Here is a 25,330-nt window from a genome sequence, read left to right on the forward strand (position 1 = left end):
AAAAATTATCTACAAATTTCTGTAGTGTGTTTTATATTTCAGATATTACAAGGGTTATTTTAAGCTGGAATTCTGTGAAGCAAATTGGACTTAACTGGCAATGTAGAGTAAAACAGTCATAATAGGAACAAATATTTGATGACTCAAGACTACAAGAATCAGGGCTGGAAAGATGATTGAGAGGTTAAGAGCACTGTACTACCCTCATAGAAGAAATGAATCTAGTTCCTAGGACACAAAGAAAGGAGGTTACAGCATACATAATGGCAGCTCCATGGGAAACAATGCATTCTTCTTATCCCTAAAGTTACTACACACAGAAATGTATGTGCACACCCATGTGCGTGATGCACACACACAAACGCACACACACACACAGACTCACATAAAACAACCACCACTACACCACTACTATGACCACTAATAGTACTGCTATAGTTACTACTAATACATTTTAGAAAAAAGCCTACACAATTCAATAATAGGATGTATTCTATGACCATATCCACTCAGTCCCTGTACAAGGACAGGGAAATAAACACCAATGTCCATGTAAGATTTTAAAGTTTTAAGAATTTATTTCCATGGAAACAGCCCTGGAGGAAAACCAGCCATTTTCTCCTGGAATACTTTATCAAAGGTTTCAGCTTGAGCTACTGTAAAGTGATTCTTCCAGTCCCCAGCCACACCTGGAAAATGTGAAGCAGACACAGAGATGGGTTAATGGTGATTGTAAATCTGCTCTCATTCCTTTATTCACATGATATTATCATCTGCTTATGTAGGACCACACAGTAAGTAAAGTAGAACTAACAGTTACTCTGTGGAGAATGATTCTTATGCTTTGAAAAATATGCAAACAGACTTGTACCTCTCAATAAGTAATGTCAACCATCTCTTATACCAATATATCAACTCCACAATCTAACAACATGGACACTGGATCTATATATTTAATGTCCATATTATTTCTCCTTCTCACTAGATATGCTTCCACCATGCTATCGAGCCCAACAGAGTTTCATATGTCAATTATCCAAACACACTTCAATTGTTCTTTCTTTCTTTTATGGTTTACTTATAAATGTTCTGCAAACTATGCCAGCAACTTTTAAAATACCTTTTAAAATTAATTCTAAATATGTGTCTGTAGCTGCATATGAATGCACATGCCTGCAGAGGTTGAAGGTTTCAGATACCGTAGAGCTGGATATACACACAATGGTGAGCTACATGTCAGTCATCTTGGTATTTCCATCAGATACAAGAGACACAGATACTGTCTGCTGAGAGCATCCCAGGATGTCTGTTTTCAGTCAGTATGGAGTTTGCTGATGCGTGAAGATGATTTTATCCCCAGTATTTTTTTTTTACCATACCTTGGTTCTCATAACCACATTCTAGGAGGTCTTTAGGTTTCGACTTAGAGATCTCAAATAGTCCAACTTCTCACATTGTATTATGTGTTCCTTCACCATGAAGTGCTGATGTGTTCCACGTAGTCACTTCTTGTTCTTTTGTTTCCTTATTTGTGTAATGGTGACCATTTCTTCCTATCTTCTCTCCATGTAGAATTCTACAGGCCCCATCCTTGCTGTATTTTATTTCATAGCTGTGACACTTTGATGAATTTCCTTTTTTTAAACATGTTTGAAATATGCATGTAATATGTTTGAAAAGTAAAATATTTCTTAAATTATCAAAGGCTTCATTTTCAAAGTGTGTCAGACATACAAAACATTCTCAGTATGGAATTATTGAAAGTATTAGTAAATGAGTAAGGAAGATAGTGGCCTTGTTGCCATTTTACTGATGAAGATAAATTAGTCCTTGAGATCTTACCAGTATTATAGTGATGCATGTAGATTTGAAGCCAAAAGACTGACAATAGAAGTCATGTTTTTTCCTTACTAAAATACAATCTTTTGTATCACATAACTTAATTTTAAATGCCCAGTTGTACACATTAAAGGAAAAATAATTATTGATGCACAATATTCAAATAATATATCATTACTTGCGATGACTGTAAGAGTGTCATCTATTAATACTGGAATCTGTCAATGCCCATTGCTACTTTCAGCTTCATTATTATACCCATTATTGAAACAAGTTGTGTTATTGTATCCCACAGCAATCTTGATCCTCATAAGCCAGACTGGATGCTGAGCTACCAGAATCTCAGCAAATTCAATGTGTCTGCCAAATGGAATGAATCAGTCCAGATGAGAGAATCATGTTTGTGGAGTGTACACATGAAGTTCTCAGTCCAACATTCTCATAATCTTGTGTACCTTTCATGCAAGTATTTTTCTTTAGTGCTTCTTTCTAAAAACCTCCTCCAACTCTGATGTGTTCAGGGTCAGTATAACCCTAACGCATAGTGGCTTAACTCTTGTTGGAAAGGAAGTTCTTCCTAGTTTCAGAGGCTGCAATTCTCATAAAAAGCCTTCCTGGCTTTTTTGGCCTGTAGATAGTGGGCTTCTCCATAGGTCTTCTTCCCTCTGTGTCTCTTAATATCTTCTTTGTTACACCAGAGAAAATGATTACTGGCTCAAGTACTCTGTCTAGTAAATATCTACTGTGAACTACTGAGGGTCAAAACCTTTGAAGATGTCAGAAGACATTTCCTCCCATGGGCCTTGATTGTGACAATGTCTTTATTGAAGTTACCTCAACTACGCAGAACATCTCTCTAGTCTGTATTTCCTGAAATATCTAAATATTGAATCATAATGACCAAAATTGTTTGTGGAAAATTTTTCATTGGAGCTTTAAACTAAATTAATACCATCTAGCCAGATAAGTGAGACTCCTAGGTAAATAGTAGCTCTTCAGAGTATCTCTCTAGAGGCAAGGAAATGTATCTCTCGGGTGTCCTGAGAAAAGCAATTAAAGGACAACAAAAGTAAGTCGAGAGAGTTCCTCTTTTTCAAAGCTAGTATAACATTTAACATAACTTTTCATGCATTATGATTTAAGGATTAGGTATCTAATGGTAAGTGATGAAATAAATTTTATAATTAATCTTTGATCTGTTAATACTTTCCATATTAAAAAAGGAATCAATCTAATGTAGGAATTAAGAAGATCAACATTTTCCTCATTCTTCTTATTCTTTTCAAATTGTTTCCCACCATATGCATCTCAGCAACTTCTGCACTGGAGTCATGAATCAGGGTGAAGGGCATAATGAAGTTTGTCTCCCCCTTCATTGACCTGGTTTCCTGTGGGATGCATGGCTTATAGTGAGTTTAATACAAGGAAAACAATTTCTCAGAATAAAAGTTATCTTCAAATACAAAAGAAATGGGTGTTTTATATGATCACTATGATAATTAAACTACATATGACTTTAGGGCCATATTCATTTTTTGAGAAATAACTACTATATATTTTTCTCCTAAAAATATAATACATGAAAATATTATGTTTTAGAAGAGAGTAAACTAAAATCCCAATGTGGTCTCATTCTGGAAAAACATAGCTGGAAAAACAGTTTTCCTCATGCAATTTTGTTCCAAATTCTATTTCATCTGCTCCAGTGTGTCTCAGATAAAACTTTTGTTAGTTTCAGTAGCCTGTCTCTATTAAACAAGCCACTTTTTGGTTTTGGCATTTTATTGAAGCCATTTATGAACACATACTCTTTTATCTCTGCCAAATTGTTATTCATTACAGGAAATCCAATAATAGGCTATTTCTTTTCTTATTTGAGGTCTTCAGTTCTTGTACAGAGAACTCTATCTCCATACAGTCTGGAGCACAGGAGTCTGAGGTTGTAGGTCAATGGCAGTGGATCCTCCCATAGGCCTCGGTCCTTAGTGCATAGATGATCATTTCCTTAAGTTGACGTTTTTGTGTGCCCAAATCTGAGTATAATTTGCTCTTGTGAGGACAGCAGGAGTACTGAATTAGATGCAATACACTAATGACTTTAACTTACTTATCTCTATGTATATTCCTGATGTTCTTAGAGTCTCATGACCTGATTCTCACAAACACTGTAGGTTGGAGGTTGACTGAAGATTAAGGCTGAAGCATGTAAATAATTGGAAGAAGCCAGGCGGTAGTGGTGCACGCCTTTAATCCCAGCACTTGCCAGAGGCAGCCGGATCTTTGTGAGTTCGAGGCCAGCCTGGTCTACAGACCGAAACCCGGAAAAGTGCAAAGCTATACAGAGAAACCCTGTCTTGAAAAACCAAAAAAAAAAAAAAATAACTAGAGGAGGAAAATTAAACGCATAACTCTCCACTTTCTGCATTTATTCCCAAGTTCTTTAGTCATCCCCAAATACCTCACATCTAACTCATTCCTTCTTCAACCCTGAGTCCCATCTCACCAATTATTCACTAATTTGATGTGGTGTATTCTGGCAGTCACTTCTCAACTGCACAGCTATGAAACTATACCCACAATTTGCTCATAGCATAGAGAGGTGGCACAGACATAGAGAAGATGGATATTCCCATTCCGATGGAGACAATTCAGAAAAAAAGACAGTAACTATGATCGTGAAGCAATCCAAATTTAGCTTGGCAAATGCCATCATATTTTAACACTGGAGGATAATTCACTAGTGGGTCAGCAATCTTGACCTGTTGGACATCTTTTTCCAGCAGTGAATGGATGTGTATTTTGTGGTTGTCCCCCAATATATATCTTTGGTTCTTTGCATTAAACATTTTCTTTAGAGTTTATGGCTATGATACAGAGAGCCTAACAAAGACTCACAAAAACATGTCTCTCATTTTCCATTGAGGATATTGGACACAACCCTCTACAAACCCAAGATCATCTCCCAGAAAAAAAAAATCAATCTTTTCAGAGTTTCTGAAATCCATGTCATCACCACAGAAAGATTCCACTGGAAGATCTCTGAGAAACTATGAGTGATGAGCAATGACTGCTGACACATTCACAACAATTTCTTAGAGCCTCATTGGAAGAAAAAACCCTCCACATATTCTGACATATTTTGGGACTAAAGAGTCTCTTCACCTTTTCTCATGAGGACCAAACAATTAATATTCACAGCTTCTGGGTGGAGGTTTAAATTAGACATTCTGTTTTCTTTCATAGCTTCGAAGGAGCTGTACTTGAGGACCAGATCGAGCTCATCTGGCTCCAGTTTCTTTCCTAGGAAGTCACAGATCTTCTCTATGGTTCCCCTTGTATTCTAAATGAAGAATCAAAACAAAAATGAGGTTAATAATTATAGAGCTCTGAGAAAACAGATGCAGAGAAGGTAACTACAGATGGAAGATGGAAAAAGAAAAATGAAGAATGAAATGGTACCACGAAATGAGAAAATATTGAATGGGGTTTAGGAAAGAAACATGCCTTGTAAACAGGGCAAGAGTCACACACAACATTTGTATATTTAGTCGGCTTGCAATGTGACTGATTTCTGGCCCCTAAAATACAGAGGCTATGGTTTTTTATGGGGGAGTTAATATTAGATGGGTCTCATATAACTTAGAGTGTCCTCAAATTTACTTTGTATTGAATGAAGACCTTAAACTTTTGATCATCTTAACGTCAATTATCTATTGCTATATTCACAGGTATATGCCAACCTACCTACTAAATACAATGGGATTTTTGTCTTGAGACAGTATGCTATGGAGGGAGTCCTATCTGGTCTGATGCAAATTGCTGTGGAGACCAGACTGATCTCAAACACAAAGAGGCTTTTCCCCTTAAGTGCTAGCATTAAAATTGTGCACCACCATACCCAACCTGCCCTCAGAAGTTTAAAGATACTTGTAGACATACTTATAGAAAGCGTCAATGTGAGTGAAGGCAATATGCACAAATAATTTGATCTGGGTTCATGTTTATGCCAAATGATACTTTTTCCTATGGGTAACTGAGCATAACACAGATTTAAAACACTTTTATAAAAATGTTCTCAATAATTTTTACTTGGGGCTACTGCCAATATGTTATTTTGTTTTGAATTATGATTTCATGCTGTTACTTAGATGGGCATCAAATTCACAACCTTTTTACCTCAGACCCCCCACTGGGATTATAACTGTGCACTACCACAACTGGCTCACTTCTAGGAGTTACTCATAAGAATGCAAAATTTTGGAATAAGGAAGACTTTGCTTAGAATCCAAGCCCTACAAATATGTTCATACAGGAATTTTTGGCTCTAAACTTTTATTACATATTTTATCACAGATTCAGTTAATATTTAATGTAAAGGTAAACAACCATGGCAATAATTGAAAACAGTGCATTGAATGGTTGCAAAGGAGAATTATGGGAAAATGAATAAGCATGCAGCAGAGGTGGGTAATGAAGTTTCCTGGGAAAAAATTGAATTTTACAATGAAAAATTCAAATATTCCTCAAAAGCAAAGTATCTGATGGATGGCTTTGCTTTTTACATGGAAAATTTGTACCCCTGGAAAAGATAAAATCAAGAGATCAAATTATTTTGGAAAAATCCAGTTTTTCTCTTTTTGATTATCCTTAATAAATTTCATCAAAGATTATTTTTCTGACTCATGCCAGGGAAGTAGGTAGGCTGACCACATATTTTCTCCTTTTCCTCTGTTCCTCACATACCAATTGCCAAGTCTCATACCAAGTTCTGCCACAGAATATCTGTGGCATCTCGCCCCATCTAGAGTGGATCCCAAAGAGCTTCTCCTCCTATCCTGACTTTTCCAACTCATAGGATTATCCCAAGCCCCTACTTCAACTGGCCCTCCTTGGGAACCCACAGATTACTCTGGCCAGGGAAAAGTAAGCCACCTATAGATTTTTGGCTCACTCTCCATTCCTTTGAGTCCCATCCCCCAGTGTTATCCCCAGTTCTGCATCAAAACACCTACATCAGACACCTCCATCTCTAGTGGATCTCAGAGACCCTCCTAAATACCCCTACCATAAATTGTTGATTGGTCCCACACCTCAAGTCAATCAACCATTTCCCAAAAACCCACAGGCAAAACTGGACATGGAAATAATAGACTCAATGCAGAGGTTTATCTCTCCATTTCCTCCTCAAGTCCATTCTCCTAGTTTCACCCTCATCTCTGTGCAGAACACCTGCTATAGTCTCTCCCCAAAATTCCCCAATATAATGTGTATAACATAAGTCTTAGTCTCCAAAGTTCCTTCTACCTACTCATTGTTTTCCCCTCACCTCCAGATAAAGAAGACACTCCATAAGATCCCACAGGTCACTCTGACCAGGAAAGCAAGTAGGCTAACTATAGATCCTCACCTCTACCTCTGTTATCCCAAGGTCAATCATTCAGTTTCATTCACAGCTTTATATCAAAATTTTGCTGTGGCCTGTCCTCACTCCGTGCCCTCATTTCCAGGTGATTATCTATGTAGTTCCTGTGGAAAACTGCTTTCTTCCATCCTGGTGTCCTTTCTATCCCCACTCATAGTCCACTCCATTTTCTAAGTGCTGTGGAATGTTCCTGTACTCTGTATAAATTATGCCCAGATGGGTTTAATGAAAAAGCTGACCAATAGCCAAGAAAGATACGGTTAGGCAATAAAATCAAAGTATGGAGGAGGAAATGAAGAGCAGAGTGGAGTGAGCCACTGAAGAAACAAGATGTTATAGGCAGGTGAAACCACAGGACCTGTGACAATACAAAGATTAATAAAAATGGGTTAATTTTAATGCAAAAGTGAGAATTCAAACCAAAATTATTCAAAAAGGAAGGTGGAGGATATTTTATACTTATTAAGGTAAAAATCCACCACGATGACATTTCAGTTCTTAACATTTATTCTCCAAATGCAACGGTACCCATATTTGTAAGACAAACACGACTAACACTTAAATCAAACATCAAATCCCAAACATTAATAGTGGGACACTTCAGCAGCTCATTCTTACAAATGGACATGCCATCTAGAAGGAAATTAAACTGATAAATAATAGAATTATCAGACATTGTGGCACAAATGACCAGGACATATATCTATAGTATATTTCACCCAAACACAAAAGGTTATAGTTGTTTCTCATTCTCTCATGGAACCTTCTCCAAAATTGATCATATACTCAGTTACAAATCAAGTATCCATACATCAAAAAAATTGAAATAACCCACTATATACTATGAGACCACTGTGAGTAAAATTTGCATTTTGAAAACAACAGAAACTGTAGAAAGCCTATAAAATCATGAAAACTGAAAAACTCCCAGCTGAATTAACAATGGGTCAAGAAAGAAATAAAGATATTAAACACTTCTTAGAATTCAATTAAAATAAATCCATGACCTACCAAAACTAATGGGACACAATTAAAGCTCTGTTAAGAGAAGACTCATAGCACTAAGAACCTGATAGCAGAAATTAGAGAATTCTCATACCAGAGAATTAACAGCACAATTAAAAGCTCTAGAACAATAAGAAGCAGACACAAATACTAGAAAGAATTCAGGAAATAGTCAAATAGAGGACTAAAATTAATATAATAGAAGCAAAGAGAACAATGCAAACCATCAATGAAACATTGAGTTGGTTCTTTGAGGAAAAACAACAAGGTAGACAAACATTTATCCAAACTTACTAAATGGAAGAGAGAGAATATCCAAATTAACATAATCAGAAATGATAAGAGAGACATAACAAGAGACACCTAGGATATTAAAGAAATCATTGGGCCATAAGTCAAAAATGTGTACACCGCAAACTTGGAAAATCTAAAAGAAGGGAACAACATTTGTGTTAGATATCACTTACTGAAGTTATATGAAGTTCAAAACAATTTATATAGATGCATAATGCCCACGGAAATAGAAGCAGCCATTAAAAGCCTCCCAACAAATAGTAGCCAGGACTAGTTTGTTTTAGTACATAATTCTACCAGGCATTCAAAGAAGTGCTAATACCTATACTCCTCAAATTCACAAGATAGAAATAGATGGAATATTGCCAAATGAGGCCACAGTTATGCTGATATCTGTTTTTTTTTTTTTTTTTTTTAGTTTTTCGAGACAGGGTTTCTCTGTGTAGCTTTGCGCCTTTTCCTGGAACTCACTTGGTAGCCCAGGCTGGCCTCGAACTCACAGAGATCCGCCTGACTCTGCCTCCCGAGTGCTGGGATTAAAGGAGTGCGCCACCACCGCCCGGCTTACACTGATATCTGAACCACACAAAGAAGAAACAAAAATAGAATTACAGACCAATTTCCCTCATGCACATAGATGTAAAATACTCAATAAAGTACTCACAAACTGAATCCAAGAAAACAAAAAGATAATCTAACCTAGTTAGGTGGGCTTCATCCCAGAGATGCAAGGATGATTCAACATATGAAAATCTGTTAATTTAATCCATCATATATACAAATTGGAAGAAAAACACCAGAGGATTATCCTATTAGATGAAAAAATCCTTTAACAAACAGGAGCACCCCTTCATGATAAATAGCTTGGAGAGATCAGGGATATGGGGACATAGCTATACATACTAATGACAATATATTGCAACCAATAGCCAACATCAAATTAAATGGGTAGAAAGTCAAAGCAAATTCACAAAAAACAGGAACATGACAAGGCTTTCCACACTTTCTACATCTATTAAACACAGTACTTGAAGTGTTGTCTAGCAGAATATGACAACTTAAGGAGAATAATGGGAAACAAATTGTAAAGGAAGTCAAAAAATTACTATTTGCAGGTGATACAATAGTATACATAATCTAACAAAAAATTCTACCAAGGAGATCCAAAACTGATAAACATCTTGAGTGTAGTAACTGGATACATAAAAAATTAAAAAAAGAATCCCAGTAGCCCTCTTATATACAAATGATAAATGGGGTGAGAAAGAAATCAGGAAAACAACACCCTTCACAATAGCCACAAGTAAGATAAAATATCTTGGTGTAACTGTAAGAAAGCAAGTGAAAAACCTGTATGACAGGAACCTAAAGACTCTGAAGGAAGAAATTGGAGAAGATTTCAAAACATGGAAATGTCTTCCATATTCATTGATCATCAGGTTTAATATAGTAAAACTGGTCAGCTTATCAAAAGAAATCTACAGATTCAATGGAATACCCATCAAAATTCTAACACAATTCTTTACAGACCTTAAAATAACAATACTCAACTTTGTATGGAAAAATAAAAAAAGCAGGATAGCTAAAACAATCTTGGACAAGAAAATAATGTCCACAGATATCACTGTCCCTGATTTAAAATTGAAGTACATATCTGCACGGAGGATTCTCAACAGGGGAGTATAAATAGCTGAGAAAGAGTCAAAGAAATACTAAAATCCTTAGCCATCAGGGAAATGCAATTAAAAACAACACTGAGTTTTATCTTACACCTGTCAGAATAGTTAAGACCAAAATTACCATTGACAGAGTTATGATGAAGAGCACGTGGAACAAGGGGAATGCTCCTCAACTGCTGGGGGGAGTGCAAACTTATACAGCCACTTTGGAAATAAATATGGCAGTTTCTAAGAAATTTGGGAATAGATCTACCTCAAGACTCAGTTATACCATACCACTCCTGGGCATATGCCCAAAGAACACCCGATACCACAGGACACTTTTTCTACTATGTTTATAGAAGCTTTATTTGTAATAGTCAGAAACTGTAAATAACCTCAATAGAAAAATGGATACAGAAAATCTGGTATATTTATATAATGGAGTATTACTCAGCTGTTAAAAACAATGACATCATTAAATATGAAGACAAACTGATGGATGTAGAAAAGATAGTCATGATTAAGGCAATTCTGACACAGAAATACAAGAATGGTATGTACTCAATCATAAGTGATTATTACATAGAAAGTAAAGGAGAACCAAGATAAAACTGACAGACCAAGAGAAACTAAATAAGTAGGTATGCCCAAGGGGGTATGCATGAGACTCACTGTGAGAAAGTAAAATGAACATTGCTAGTGGATGGAGGAGGGACTTAGAAGGGAGAATGAGGATGGGAACAGGAGAGATCATGTGGGTGGAGGATGGGTTGAGAGAGAATTAGGAGAGACAATGGAATATGGAGCATCACTGGGATGAGATGGAAACCTAGAGCAATGGAAACACTCAGGAATCTATGAGAACGACCTAGTAACATGGAATATGGCAACTGAACTAGCCATCTCCTGTAACCAGGCAAGATTTCCTGTGGACTGGGACACCAGTCCAGCCACAAAGCCTTCAACCTACAATCTTTCCTGCTGACAAAATTTGCTTGGGTAAAGATGTGGCAGAAATTGGGGGAGTGAACAAGAAATGACTGACAGAGCTACAGACCCATGTCCTGAGAGGGGCTCCCCTCTGTGGGCTAGCACCCAGAGGCAGTATACTCCAGAGATTTAGGACAGCAAAAATATGAATGGCAAAGGAAGTCAATGAAATGATGTACTGCTTTTCTCATAGATTGATGTCTAGTACAACTGTCATCACATAGGCTTCACCACAAAGCAACTGATGGAAAAATATGCAGAGACCTACAGCCAAACATTAGGTGGAGCTCACAAATATCTTTCAGAACAGGGCATGGCTGGAGTGTAGGGCCCAGTGACATCAAAGACACCAAAAAAAACCCCAAAGACTACACTTACCTGGGCTCACAGGGGCTCACAGAGACTGAACAAACAACAACGGACCTCCATGAGATTGTTATAGGTGCTGTGCATATATATTACAGTTTTGTAACTTAGTGTTCCTGTGAGACTCCTAATAATGAGAGCAGGGGAAGTCCCTGACTCTTTTGCTTCCTTTCGACACCCATTTCCAATACCAGATTACCTCATCCAGCCTTAATAGAAGAGGAAGAGACTAGTCACCCCACTATTTGATATACCATGGCTAGCTGATATCATTGGGAGGCCCACCAGTATCTGAAGAGTAACAGTGGAGGGGAATTGTGTGGGTGGCAGTAGTGTTGGAAGAAGTAGGAAGAGGGGAGTGAGGGAAATTTTGGTTTGGATGAAAAAACAAAAATAAATAAACCAAAAATAAATCATGACAATAACTCCACAACCTAAAGAAGGAGAGGCATATCAAAGTAAAAAGAAAACATGCAGAACCCAAAATAGACAACAGACAACATCAGGAAAAAAAGTTGGTTCAGCCCATAATCATAATGAAAGAACTAAACATGGAGACAAGTTACAGATGGATAGGCAAGGCCTGGAATGGGATAATCAAATGAGGATGGGGAAAGAAGAGGGACTTGAGGGAGGGAGGGAATATGAGGAGTGACAGCTACAATTAAGGAACACATCAGTGAATGTATGGAAAGCTAGTACAATAAAAACTTCTTAAAATATATACACATATGATGACAATCTAAATAATATTACCAAATAATGGGGGAGATCATGTTCCAAATGACCATCTCTTGTCTGGTATTGGGTTACACCTAGTGAGTTCTTGGCCAAAGGGATTCCACAGGACCCCTAACACAAGCCTTTGCCAAGACTATAGTTTGCTCTCCACAAACTGACAGCAAGGACTCATTGCTGAAGACAACACCTTTATCACTCATCAACCATGGAGATGCTGGTGATTACATACTGCTGTCAGCTCCACATTCCATCATCGTTATTAAAAGATGGTACTATGCATACTATCAAAAGAGAAATGTAAACATTAATCTAGCCACAAATACTTTGATCTACAATTTTGTCCTGAGAGATATGCTGGAGTAATGTTTGCACAAAGCTCATGGGAGGAAATAACCAATAATTTATTTTACTTAAGGCCCACTTCATGAGATGGAATCTTTACCTGACACTGCTTTGCTGACCAGAGGTTAAATAGCCTGGGGACCTAGTGTAAAGGAAACTAATACTGATCTAACAATTTAGTGACAAAATGACTCCTAACGATATACTGCTATGCTCAGATTTGTGCCTTGTTCAGCCATCATCAGAGAAGCTTTCTCATGAAGCTGGCAAGAACAAATAAGAGACCCTCAGACAGACATTACACAGAGTGGATACTTCTGAACAAATCAGTTCTTAATGGTATGTTTCCACTAAATCCCTCCAAAAATCCCTCCAAAACTCCTCCTCAGAAGAAGAAAGCGTAAGAGCCAGAGAGGAGGGAAGACATGAAGAAAACAAGGCCCTCCACATCAGCATGAGAAAAACACATAAGAAGCCACATTCTGAAGCATGCTGCACTGTGCTCCATGTCTGCACCAGTTCTCTACTTATAAATTAGAGTTTCTACTTTCATGATTTTATGGGCTTCCCAAGTGTTCAATCACATGGATCTCTGATTTTTGTGCCATAGTGATGCTTTTGTTCTGTTGATTTGTCTTGTCCAACTCTAAGATGATAGTATTGTTTCATCATATTGTGTTTTATTTTGTTAAACATTTAAAAAATAATGAATGAATGAATGAAAATCTAGCCACTAGGGTAAAGGTTAACACCTGAACTGTCATTTACACCTGCCTGGAGAGGGAAAATTAGGCCTCTCCAGTGCAGTGACCCTGTATATATCAACCACTTCAGGGCAGTCTTCATGTGCAGGAGTAAATGACTGACATATAATAGACTCCATAGTTTTTGGGGTGGTGGGAGCGCTCACACTTTGTTACACTTTGGTGTTTTTCTTTTGTTCCTTTTTTATTAGTATTAGAAATTTTCTATTCATTTTACATACTGACCACCATCCCCTTCTCCACCTTCCTCTGACCCCCATAGGCTTCCCCCTCAGCCCACACCCCCATTCCCATCTCCTCCAATGTGAGACCTACGATGGGGAGTGAGCAGAGCCTGATACTCTCAGTTGAGGCAGGTCCAATTCCCTACTCCTGCACCAAGGTTGTGTAAGTTGTCCCACCCTAGGATGTGTGGACTCTCAAAAACCTGCTGTGCACCAAGGATGGTTCCTGATCCCACTGTCAGGGGGCCCATTAAGCAGAGCAAACTACACAACAGTCTTGCCTATGCAGAGGGCCTAGTCCAGTCTCATAGTGTTTTTCTCTTTTGCTATCGTTTTCATTTGGGGATTTTTTTAAAAAAAGAATTTAAAGTTCGGTGTGTAAGGAAGGGGAGACAATTTGGAAGGAATTGTGTGAGGGACAGAATATGATCAAAATATATTTAAACTGCCATGTGTGGTGGTGCTCGTCTTTAATCCCAGCACTCATTAGGCAGAGGCAGGCAGATTTCTGCGTGTTCTACAAATTGAGTTGAAGGACAGACTCCAAAATCTACACAGAGAATCTCTGTCTCCAAAAACCATGCATACATATATATATAATTGTTTTAAACAATAAAAAATATAATATGAGAAATCAAAGCAACAAAAAAGAAGATAGAACTATCAGCAGCCTTTGTCATCACTAGAATCTACTTCTATAAGGTTAGCAGTGGCTGTAAAATTGCTTCTCCTTAACTAAATTTTTGAAGAATTCTGAAGGTGGACAAGTATTTTTTCTGACAGATTGTTTGCTCAGCACAATTTTGTTTTGCTCAGTAAAAAGTACAATTGATATCTTTATCGTTGATATATAAATGTGTAAATGATGGTTATATTTCACATATAACTTTCAAACTACTTAAATTTTTGAATTGCTGATCAAATGAGAATACTTTTTTGCTTATATGCTTGGTTTCATTATTATGTGCCCATCATTGGAGGGAAGATTTTTTTTTAATTACATGAAAATAAAATAGACAAATGAACTTCAAAATTATTTTCCTTAGTAGTCTTTTGAAACAAGGTCTCTTGTACCCAAGGCTGGCCTCAAACATATCAGACAACCAAAGATGGCCTGTAGTTCTGAGTCAGTCTCTATCTCTCAGTGCAAGGTTTACAATCATGTGACACCCTGACAAAATATGATTTTGTTTATTTTTAAAGTAAGAGATATTTGTGACACACACATATTACTTAAACATATTTATGACTTGCAGTGGGACATTTCAATGAAATGAAACCTGCAAAATAACATAAGGGTATGGCCTATCAGAGTATTTAGATATATTTCATTACTTAGTGTTGAAACATTTTAGATATTCTCTTCTAAGACTATTGAAATTTCCAGTGTCATCTAGCTCACCATGCAGAAACCCTCAGTACTTCAGAGCACAAGACACCTTATTCCCTGAAAGGTTGAATGCCTTTGTCCCTCTTCTTTTCATCAAAGAGAGATGGCATACATTTCGGCACACCAGTGGAATGACACTATTTACCCCTTCCCCACTACCACTGGATTATCAACTGTATCAAAATTGTTGCATAGACAGAATTGAAAAACCACTAGAACAAGTTTGAGCTTCTCCAACCTACTTCAGGGTCAAGTAGGGTGACTAGGAGGCTGGAGAGTAAGTGACAGATGCATCTTAATAAAGGAAATAGGGTATAATATCACATTTAGTGACTCTTCATGATCCTACCAGTGATAGAGTAGGTGGAATAGGGATATTGAATAATGTAGGGTGCTGCATGGGGTGAATTGCTAAAGGATTTTGTGATTGCTGTAAGAATGACAGTTACCTTTTTCATGTCTTCATAGCTCAGTAACAGGAAGTTGTCATTTCCTCTCATAGACAGCCAGTCACGGGTGTGCTCAAACCATGATCCATATAGCACTGTGTGAAAGGGGAAGGAAATTATTGATTACAAAGAATAAAATTGAGGTCTGCCTATTATTATTCACTTTCCACAAATGGCAGAGAAATTTACTAAGAAAAACAAAACCAGTATTTACAGCATTTAATGTGATATTTTATGTAGCCATGTCAGAGGAGCATTAGGTGGCAACTGAAGATCAGTAGGTTGATCCACCAGGAAGGAAAGTTCTAATGGGTGAATCTCAGATAGGTAAGGCCCCAAAGGCTTTGGCTCTAGAATGTCTTTTGCTAATGTTGCACCTTTACATTTTTGCCACTGCTATTTTCCTATGGTATCTAGAATGGTGTGAATGTATGTGGGAAAATCCCCACTTCCCTTAATTTATTATGACTATCTCCGGGAAATATCCTATTCTACCGGGCATTTTTATTTGTGAATTATTGTAAAAATTATTTCCTCCTAAGCTATTCTGTTTAAAGCAATGGTTTTATACAAAATAATAGTGATAGTTTAAATGGGATTTTGGTAATTTAGGTTCTTTAATAAATATAGTAATTGATTATGATAGAGTTTAGTTTCGTAGGGAAACTAATAAAGTCAAAAGCAAGATATGGTGTTTCCCCTGCCCATGATAAAGCATGGGCTGCAGAGAATAGAAAACAAGAACAAGGAAATGTCACATACCTAGTTTCTTTTGAGGATCCATATGGATTGTGGTTTAGGTTAATGATTAAGAAAAACAATTGTGCTGTAGAATATTATTTTAAAGTATGTTACTTTTTATGTTGCATTTGTTTAACTCTGTGAAGTTGTGTTATGGTACTTGTCTAAACACCCGACGGTCTAATAAAGAACTGAAGCCAATAGTGAGGCATGAGAAAGGACAGAAGGGGCTGGCAGGCAGAGAATATGTAGAAGAATTCTGGGAGTAAAAATGATCAATGAATGAGAGAGAAGAAGGAGGACATCAGAGTCAGCCAACCAGATACACAGCCAGTGCCAGTAGGAGTAAGAGTAAGAGTAAGATTTACAGATGTAAGAGAATGGGAAAAATCCCAGAGGCAAAAGAGAGATGAGTTAATTGAAGTTAAGGAAAGCGGGCAAGAAACAAGTCAAACTAAGCCCAGGTGTTTACAAGTAAGAATAAGCCTCCTTGTGTGATACATTTGGGAGCCGGGTGGTAGACCACCCAAAAGAGTAAAAAATGAACAAGAACACAATTGTGTCCCAGAAGTTAAGCTAGCTCAAGTTCTTTTAATCTTAATGTTGAGAGATGTGACATGGGCTTCAGTGTGCATCATAGCTTAAAAAAAAGCTTTCAATATGACTTATAGATAAGATAAGATAATTTTGTTAATAACTTTGAGATGAAAAACTTGGGGAAACCATCTAAAGTTTAGAAAGGCACATAGTTGAGTGAGGGACTCATCGAGGTCAAGAAACAAGAACAAAGCAGCCTAGTTATTATTTGCAGATGGATCTTTCTTGTTAGGATAGTTTGGCAATCCAAGATGATGATTAATTCCTTAATGCCTTAAATCCTGATAATTAATTCAAAGACAGTGATTAATAAATGCCCATTTATGCCCTCTGCTTCCTGATACAAAAAAGCTATTGATGAATGAATACACAATCTGAGTATTTAAAAGACAGAAGAATGATTGTTTTTTATACATAATAATTTGGGTTTGTGATTCTTTTAAGATTGTTCATAGGATTACCATTTGAGATAAGTAATAAAATTATTGATCCTTCCTTTGTAACCACAAAATTCAGCCTGGCAGTAAAACAATCGTTGAGAAATATATCTTACTGGCTTATATTCTGTTAATCTATATATATTCTTTTAATCTATACCAAGTTGCTTGGATATGAATGTATGTGGGTTCGTGGGATAATTTGTTTTACATCCATAATATGTAGGATGTTTAATCACTTGAGGGAAATTGGAAATTATGTTTTCTAACTCTATTCATTGTACTCATGCACTTGACAAATAGAATGTAACCACATTGTAAGTTTTATATTGCCTGAGAGATTTTGTTCAGATGTACAAGCTGTAAGAGAAACATAGAGGAAGAACAGAGAGAAAATGATGGAGAAATACAAATGTTTGTGCATGTTTCCTCCTTTTTTGTTGGCCCCAGAGAGTTAAATTTTGTCCTCTCTCTGGCCCCAGCGAATTAAGTTTTACACCCTCAGATAGTAAAGTCAAGTTAAGTGATTAGTTTGCTGACTCTATGGCTTCCTCTTCAATCCTTGAGCTCCTGAAGGCTGGTCATCATTTCAATGATACCATTTACCACACACACAAAGTTAGTAAGCAGATAAAATCCAGTTCATTAGTGAACTCATCACCTCACAGATTTACTACTGGTGCCATGAGGAGACATCCTATTGGCAAGTAGCAGTGACAAAGGCATGAGTTGGTAAAATGTGATCACAAAAGTACAAGTACCAGAGGATTCTGAGCATTTCCAGCTTGGGACTTTTTATTACCATAATGTCTGGAGAATTCTATTAACCCCTTCTGAGGGAGATCTATTCCCACTAACAACCACCTCTAAGGTTCCACAACTTGTGAATAATGAGTCCTTAAGACCAAAGACAGCAAATCATAGACAGCTAGAGATGTTCAAGGCATAGCCTTCCACATTCAACCCAATGTATCATTTACATTTCTAGTACTATTTTGATGTGTTTTCACTAGTCAGAGTGTCCTAACTGTTCCTGTCTAGTTGTGCTGTCTCTTCATGCCTCACCCTCCATTGCAGGCTTGTATTGTTCCCCATTATCTGAAGAACCAACTGAATCTAGTCAGGAGAGAAAGTAAGACTTAAGTCATTGCCAGAGAAGTAGGACACATGAATTCAATGAATCTAAGATTTGATTGAAACCTGGCGGTGATAAATGATCTACAGAGAATGTGTAGAGATAAAGTGAATTGCATAATATATGAGAGAATTAAGTTACTTAAAGAGATTGAAAGCTGGGCACATGTGATAGCTCAAAGATAATCAATTGCCTTGTATGTCACAAGACCTGAGTTTGGATCCTCAAAATCCATTCAAACATGGTGATGAAGCCTGTTTTTTTTTAAACCTAGTACCCCTACTATGACATGAGAGGTGGTGACAGGAGATTGCCTACAAGCTTAGGACCTGCCAATGTGCCATACACAGGGATGTACAAGAAGGAGATTGTCTCAAACAAGGTAGAAATCAAGGTTCAACACCTGATATTATCATCTGTCTTTAGCATAAGAACACCTACATTTTCACATTTGCATGCACTTCATCATAAACACTAATACATACATGCATAAAAAGAAAAGCTAGAAGCCAAGTGAAATGATGTGTCACACATATGTAATGCAAAAATTAAGAAGGGAGGCGAGCCTGGGCTACCAAGTGAGTTCCAGGAAAGGCGCAAAGCTACACAGAGAAACCCTGTCTTGAAAAACAAAACAAAACAAAACAAAAAAAAAACCAGAAGGGAGAGCCCAAAGACCAGGGATTCAACGTAATTTTCAATTACATAATGAATTTCGTGTCAACTTGGGATACAACAGATCCTGTCTCAAAACCAAAAAAACCAAAAGCATGTTAGTGAGTGCACCAAAAATAAGCTAATAAGAAATATTGATAATAATTAATAGCAGTTCTGCTTTGGAAAATTGTCTTAAAAGGTAATTTGGGGACATGAATTACAAAGTGTATTCCCAACAAGGCTGTAGTTGGAAGATTTCGTGTGTCCTGACCTGCTGGTGATAGGGACACATCTCTCCCACTTGCATCCCCCCCAAGTAAATACACAGAAGCTTATATTAATTATAACTGCAAGGTCATGGCTCAAACTTTTTGCTAGCTATTTTTTATATCTTAAATTATCCCATAACTATTAATTTGTGTATCTCCACATGTTCTGTGGCTTTAACTGCATAACTGTGGCTCACTGGCATCTCTTCTCTCATTCTTCCTGTCTCTCTCTTTTAATTTCTACCCTGCCTCTAAACTGCCTTGTTATAGGTCAAATGGCTTTATTTATCAACTAATCAAGCAACACATATTCACAGAATACAGAATGACACTTCCTCACCATTTCCCCTTTTCTGTCTAAACAAAAGGAAGGTTTTAACTTAACATATTAAAATTACAAATAACAAAATAGTTATCAAGCAATAATTACAGTTACAATATCTAATCTATTTGTATTTTGTAAAATTAAAGAAAATATTCTATCTGTCCTATATGTGTGAGTCTAAGGTTTCATATTTAATTTAACTTTTATCATAACCAAGGGAAATTATAATTAGAACTATCTAGTCTTCAACTACATCAAAGACCCCAGAAGGATATATTACTTAAGTAAGCAAGAAATACATTGTACGCAACTTCCAAAAATCTAGAATGACAGAGAGAGCTGGCTACCTGAACAGTTACATGCAACATTGTTGCATCCTTAATTAGTCTATAGGCCTAGTGTCTCTCAGTTGCTTCTCTCTGTGTCCTGTGGAATGTCTGGCAGTCTCATCTGTTAAGTAGGTACCTGAAGAACCATCTTATCTTGCAAAATTCAGTGGTCACCTTTTATGGGTCCTGCATGTCCACTTAATTCAACATATTTATTGTCAAGCAATCAAGGCAAGGGCAATTTTTTGTCTGTTGGCTAACTTTTGCAACAAAGAAAGCAAACTTCATAATGAGTTTCTTCAAGGCCCATTATCTTCTCTGAAGTAGACTGGTGCTGCCAGGAGCAGACATGTCTCAATGTCCAGAAAGTCAAAGTTCTTAAAATATTTTAAATTCCATATTCTTTAGGTCTTTGAACTGTTTGAAGATTACATACATAATTGAAATATATCTATGTATATCTAGACAACTTAACTAACATGACTACAAGTTTGATTATCTTAGATGATTAACTATGAATATGTATTTCTTAATGATACATTACAACTTTAAATGAGTTGCACAAAAAAAATAATTCCAAAAAGAGTATAAATATACATACAGCACAAAAAAATTAACTTTAAATTTGTATCAATAAACTAAAATCCATAGCAATGTAAAACATTTTTAAATAATAATCTACCCTTTCATCTTGTCATATCTATAACATTCTCTTTTCCTCTTGAGAAAGAAATTGTATTTATAATCCACCTGCTTTAAACAAAAATAAACATTTATAAACAATATTTTGGGAATTTAGGAGTAGCTTCTCATACTACCCCTGCTGATTGAGGGTGCTGGTAATCTTAGGGGAATCCTGAGAAAATGTGAGATAATGTTCAAGTCCTGGGAAGCCTGGTTATAACCATTCTTGACAGGTACCACCTGTTAAGGTTCAGGATGTCTGGCTTGATCAAATCTGAACCTTCTTAATCTGGAACAAATCCATAGCCTCTGGCTTTCTGTGGAAAAAAAACGCAGAGCCTCCTTTCCAAAGCAACATATCCTTAGATCCAAATTTTTAAGTCAAAATACCTTTAAAATACATATATTGGTTTAACAAAGCAGCCCTTATAATCAAATGTCTTTCTACAGTTAAAAATCTCAATGACAACATAATCCAGACTCTGTGTATGATTTCCATCTTTATGTGGCTCATTTTTATATTACTTTTACTGTCTCTTTAAAGACTTTACTCTTTAAAACCTATTTTATATAACTCTATATTCCTTTTCCTCTCTCTTCTAAGCCTATATATATTTTTACACACACTATAAACTCTTTAGGGTTTATCCCATTTGAATCTGTCTCATTGTGAGTCTATTGCTTTAAACTGCAGTGGCTAGTACTGAAGTGACAGTCTTGGGTGCTGACTCTGCCCACCTCAGCTTTTCAACATGGTGGAGATAATTCACCATTGTCTCTAGGAGCCATGATGTCCACTGACTCCAGGAGGCTGTGGGTCTGTGCTTCCACCCAGAAATGTGTAGCCCAAAGCTTCTTCCTTTTTTTCTTTTGTCCATACCATCAAAAGCTAAATCCACAATGCAGCATGGGGATGCTTCTCTATACTCTGGAGGGAATCTGCCATGCTCAAGCCCACATGCCACAAACCTGCCATACTCAAGCCCTCAGGCTGCAGCTGGCCTGACAGACACACTAGGAAGCTGTTTTTAGCTCCCTTTTAGAATCCTTTTTTTTAAACTTTCTCAAGTTTTGGGTGGAAATTCTTGCCCCATGTTGGGCACTAAATGTAGCTTGAGCTTTCCTGTGTCCTGCCTGGCCCACAGCCACCCAGAACCAATTTAAACACACAGAGGCTTATATTAATTATAACTGCAAGCTTTTTTCATTGTAGCTTTTATATCTTAAATTAGCCAATAAATATTAATCTATGTATCTTTAAATTTATTATATGTTACACTTTAATTGATAAGTATCAAATTATGAGACCTAGTGGCTGTATCCAACAACAAACAACCACAAAATTTTAGTGTTAGTGGTAAGTAATATTCAATAACAAGTCAAGTACATTCTTGCCACCTGGACAACTTCCTGAGGAAGTCTGAAAGCTCCAGTTACAAATATGTAAAGCATGGCATCTCATAATATGACAGAAAGGAAGATTACCATCAATAAAGCAACCTGTTGAGTGAAATCAAAAGAAGGTATGTATCAAGGTTATATGACCACATTAATAATTACATGAATGACCAGAGTGAGGTACATAAGTAAACTGGTAGAGAAAGAGGTGTGGGGGAAGAGGAGAGAGAGAGAGCAGGAAAAGTAGAAAGAGACTGGGGATTTTAAACATGTATATTTGGAGAAAATACAAATCTCTAGAAACTTGTGGATAAAGAAATAAATTTTCAATGGTTTATTGTATTTTTATTTTTGTATGTTTATATGTTCTTATGTGAGTACAAGTCTGTGTGTGTGTGTGTCTACAGAGCTGAGAGTGTTGGTTTCCTCTGAAGCTAGAGTTACAGGAAGTAGTGAGCCACTCTGTGAGGGCTCTGGGAAACAAAGCACCTTCTTCTAAAAAGCATTAAGTTCTTTTGGCCAGAGCCTTCTGTCAAACTCCTATGATAATATAATTTTAAAGAATAAGCTATACTGTAAAATGAAAAGTATAAAGTAGCACAAAATGATCTCCACAACAAATACATTGTAAATGAATTAAATAGTGATACAAAAAGGAATGGTGTGGTAATGATATGACAATGGGTAAAATGCTTATCATGTAAACCTGATGACCAGACCTCAGTCTCTATAAACCATATAAATTAGAAATGGACAACTGACTCCACAAGGTTTTTCTCAGGTTCTTCCAAATGTTCTGTGAGATGTGGGTACCACACAGACACTTATGCACACATGTACACTAGATCACAATAAATAAGAAAATTTTAAAAGAAAAATATATCATGGTGTGAAGGCAAGGTGAAAGATGTGGGACAATCCAATAAGAACAAAGATAATATAGGAAGAAGGTATGAGTGGGAATTCCAAGATATCTATCACTCTATGGGAAAAAATCTAAGAGGTGTTACATTAAAATTATCTACTGATAACTTTTTTTTTAATTTTTATTTTGCAATACAATTCAGTTCTACATATCAGCCACAGATTCCCTTGTTCTCCCCCCTCCCCCCCCCTCACCTTCCCCCCAGCCCGCCCCCCCATTCCAATCTCCTCCAGGGCAAAGCCTTCCCCACAGACTGAGATCAACCTGGTGGACTCAGTCCAGGTGGGTCCAGTCCCCTCCTCCCAGGCCGAGCCAAGGGACCCTGCATAGGCCCCAGGTTTCAAACAGCCGACTCAAGCTGTCTTCAGTTGTGTCCCCAGTGAGGTGCCAACTAGGTTTCTATTGGTAGTCAAAACCCACATTCCCACAGAAGATAATAATCATGGTTAAATTGAATGGGTCACCAATAAAGAGATGTGAAAGTTATAAAGGAGAACTGTAGGGAATGGGGGTTACTAAAGGTGAGAGGGAGATAACAGAGGGCAAAGGGTTTCAATAAGCAGAACATAATTTATACATCTTTGTAATTTCTTAAGAACAAATTCAATAATAAATTCATACAAAAGCACAAACAATTGCACATAATCAAAGCAACTTTGGAAAAAGATAGGACCTTATTTCAAGTTATGCTACAGAGATAGAGAAATGAAAACAGCAAAGCACTGACACCAAACAAACATGTGGATTAATTGAAATGAAAACCAAGACATAAGTTCACACAACTGCAGGCACTGTATTTTTGACAAAATATCAAAAACATGCATTGGAAGTAAGATCTTGGTATCTTTAGTACATGGCTTTTTAGAAACTAGATTGCTATGTGTAGAAGAATGAATTTCAATCTTAATCCTTCATCACACACACACACAGACACACACACACACACACACACACACACACACACACACACACATGTACACCAGTTGTAAATGTATCAAGACCCTCAACAGAAGATACAAAACTATGACACAGTTGAGGAAAATACAGGAAGTGCACTTTGAGAGGTAATCACAGGTAAGGACTTTCTAAATGCTACTCATCTCACTCAGAAAATAAGGCAAGTACTCAACAAGTGGGATCCCTTGAAATCAAAAGATTTCTATCCACTAAAAGAAATAATTAATCATGTGAAGATTCAGGTAATACAATGGAAGAAATCTTTGCAAGTTATATGCTTCCAGAAAATGTGTATCTAGTATCTAAAAAGAATTAAAGATAATAAAATATTCAATATAAAGAAAGAAATGGATCAAAATCAAAAATTCCTTGATTAGCTATCAAGAAAATACAAATAAAAACTAAAAACAACTTAGGAGTCTATCTTATCTATGTCAGAATGGCCACGATTATTTAAAAAAATTATGCCAGAGCTGTAACATAGAGAAAATGCATCTCAGAAATGACAACAAAAAAGACAAAAAAAGGAAAAAAAAACAAATAAATGTTTGAAGTGTATGTTGAAAATGTTTGAAAAGAAAAGATAATTTAAATACAAAGGAATGAGAAAGAAGTAGATGCAAGTAATGGACAGGACTGTTGAAAGAGTATATAGTCAAATGTTATTCTTGTTCTAAATTTCTCATGGATTTGGGGGTTTTGTGGTCCAAAATTGGGTGAAATATAAGCAATACTGAAATTATAACATTTAATATGATGTTTCCCAGCTTCTCTTTTGGATACCAATTCTAACTGTATATAAATTCAGTATTGTATAGACTTTGAGTTTCAATAATTTTGGTGAATCTGGTTTTTATTTATGTACAAGTTGCTTTATAATAAAATTTAGTTTTTAATTTTTTTAATTTTCAGAAAAATTGTGGGGAAAGAAAAACACTGTTGGGACTGAAAACTGCATAGCCATTATTTAAATCACTGTGGGAATCATTAACAAAGATGAAAACAAAAATTCATATGACCCAGCTATCAAATCTTAGGTATTTACTCAAACTAGGTAGGTATATACTACTATAGACTTAGATATATACAACTGCATAGGCACTTGAACAGTTGTGCTAATTGCAGCTCTATTCACAATAGCTACAGAACAGGTTTAGCCTAGATGCTCATCAATTGAAAATACATGAGGGCCGGGCGGTGGTGGCACATGCCTTTAATCCCAGCACTCTGGAGGCAGAGGCAGGAGGATCTCTGTGAGTTCGAGGCCAGCCTGGTCTACTGAGCGAGATCCAGGAAAGGCGCAAAGCTACACAGAGAAACCCTGTCTTGGGAAAAAAAAGAAAGAAAATAGATGAGATTGTGATATGTACACACAATAAAATTTCATTC

The 25,330-nt window shown here is 36.7% G+C and overlaps 1 protein-coding gene across 2 annotated transcripts in view; it reads right to left on the bottom strand.

Annotated features, from left to right (window-relative positions):
* Positions 1 to 576: 576 nt before the first annotated feature.
* LOC131901277 (sulfotransferase 2A1-like) overlaps positions 577 to 25,330 on the bottom strand; it is a 30,519-nt gene continuing 5,765 nt past the window's right edge. The window contains exons 4-6 of one of the 2 annotated variants that reach the window (XM_059252489.1): positions 15,488 to 15,582; positions 5,002 to 5,179; positions 577 to 689 (exon numbers count right to left, since the gene is read on the bottom strand). In XM_059252489.1, coding sequence (XP_059108472.1) covers positions 577 to 689; positions 5,002 to 5,179; positions 15,488 to 15,582 — 386 coding nt within the window. The remainder of the gene's footprint in view (positions 690 to 5,001; positions 5,180 to 15,487; positions 15,583 to 25,330) is intronic. The other variant, XM_059252490.1, reaches the window with a different exon arrangement.

The sequence above is a fragment of the Peromyscus eremicus genome, unplaced genomic scaffold (assembly GCF_949786415.1).
Source record: "Peromyscus eremicus unplaced genomic scaffold, PerEre_H2_v1 PerEre#2#unplaced_67, whole genome shotgun sequence".
In the NCBI taxonomy this organism is placed as follows: Eukaryota; Metazoa; Chordata; class Mammalia; order Rodentia; family Cricetidae; genus Peromyscus; species Peromyscus eremicus.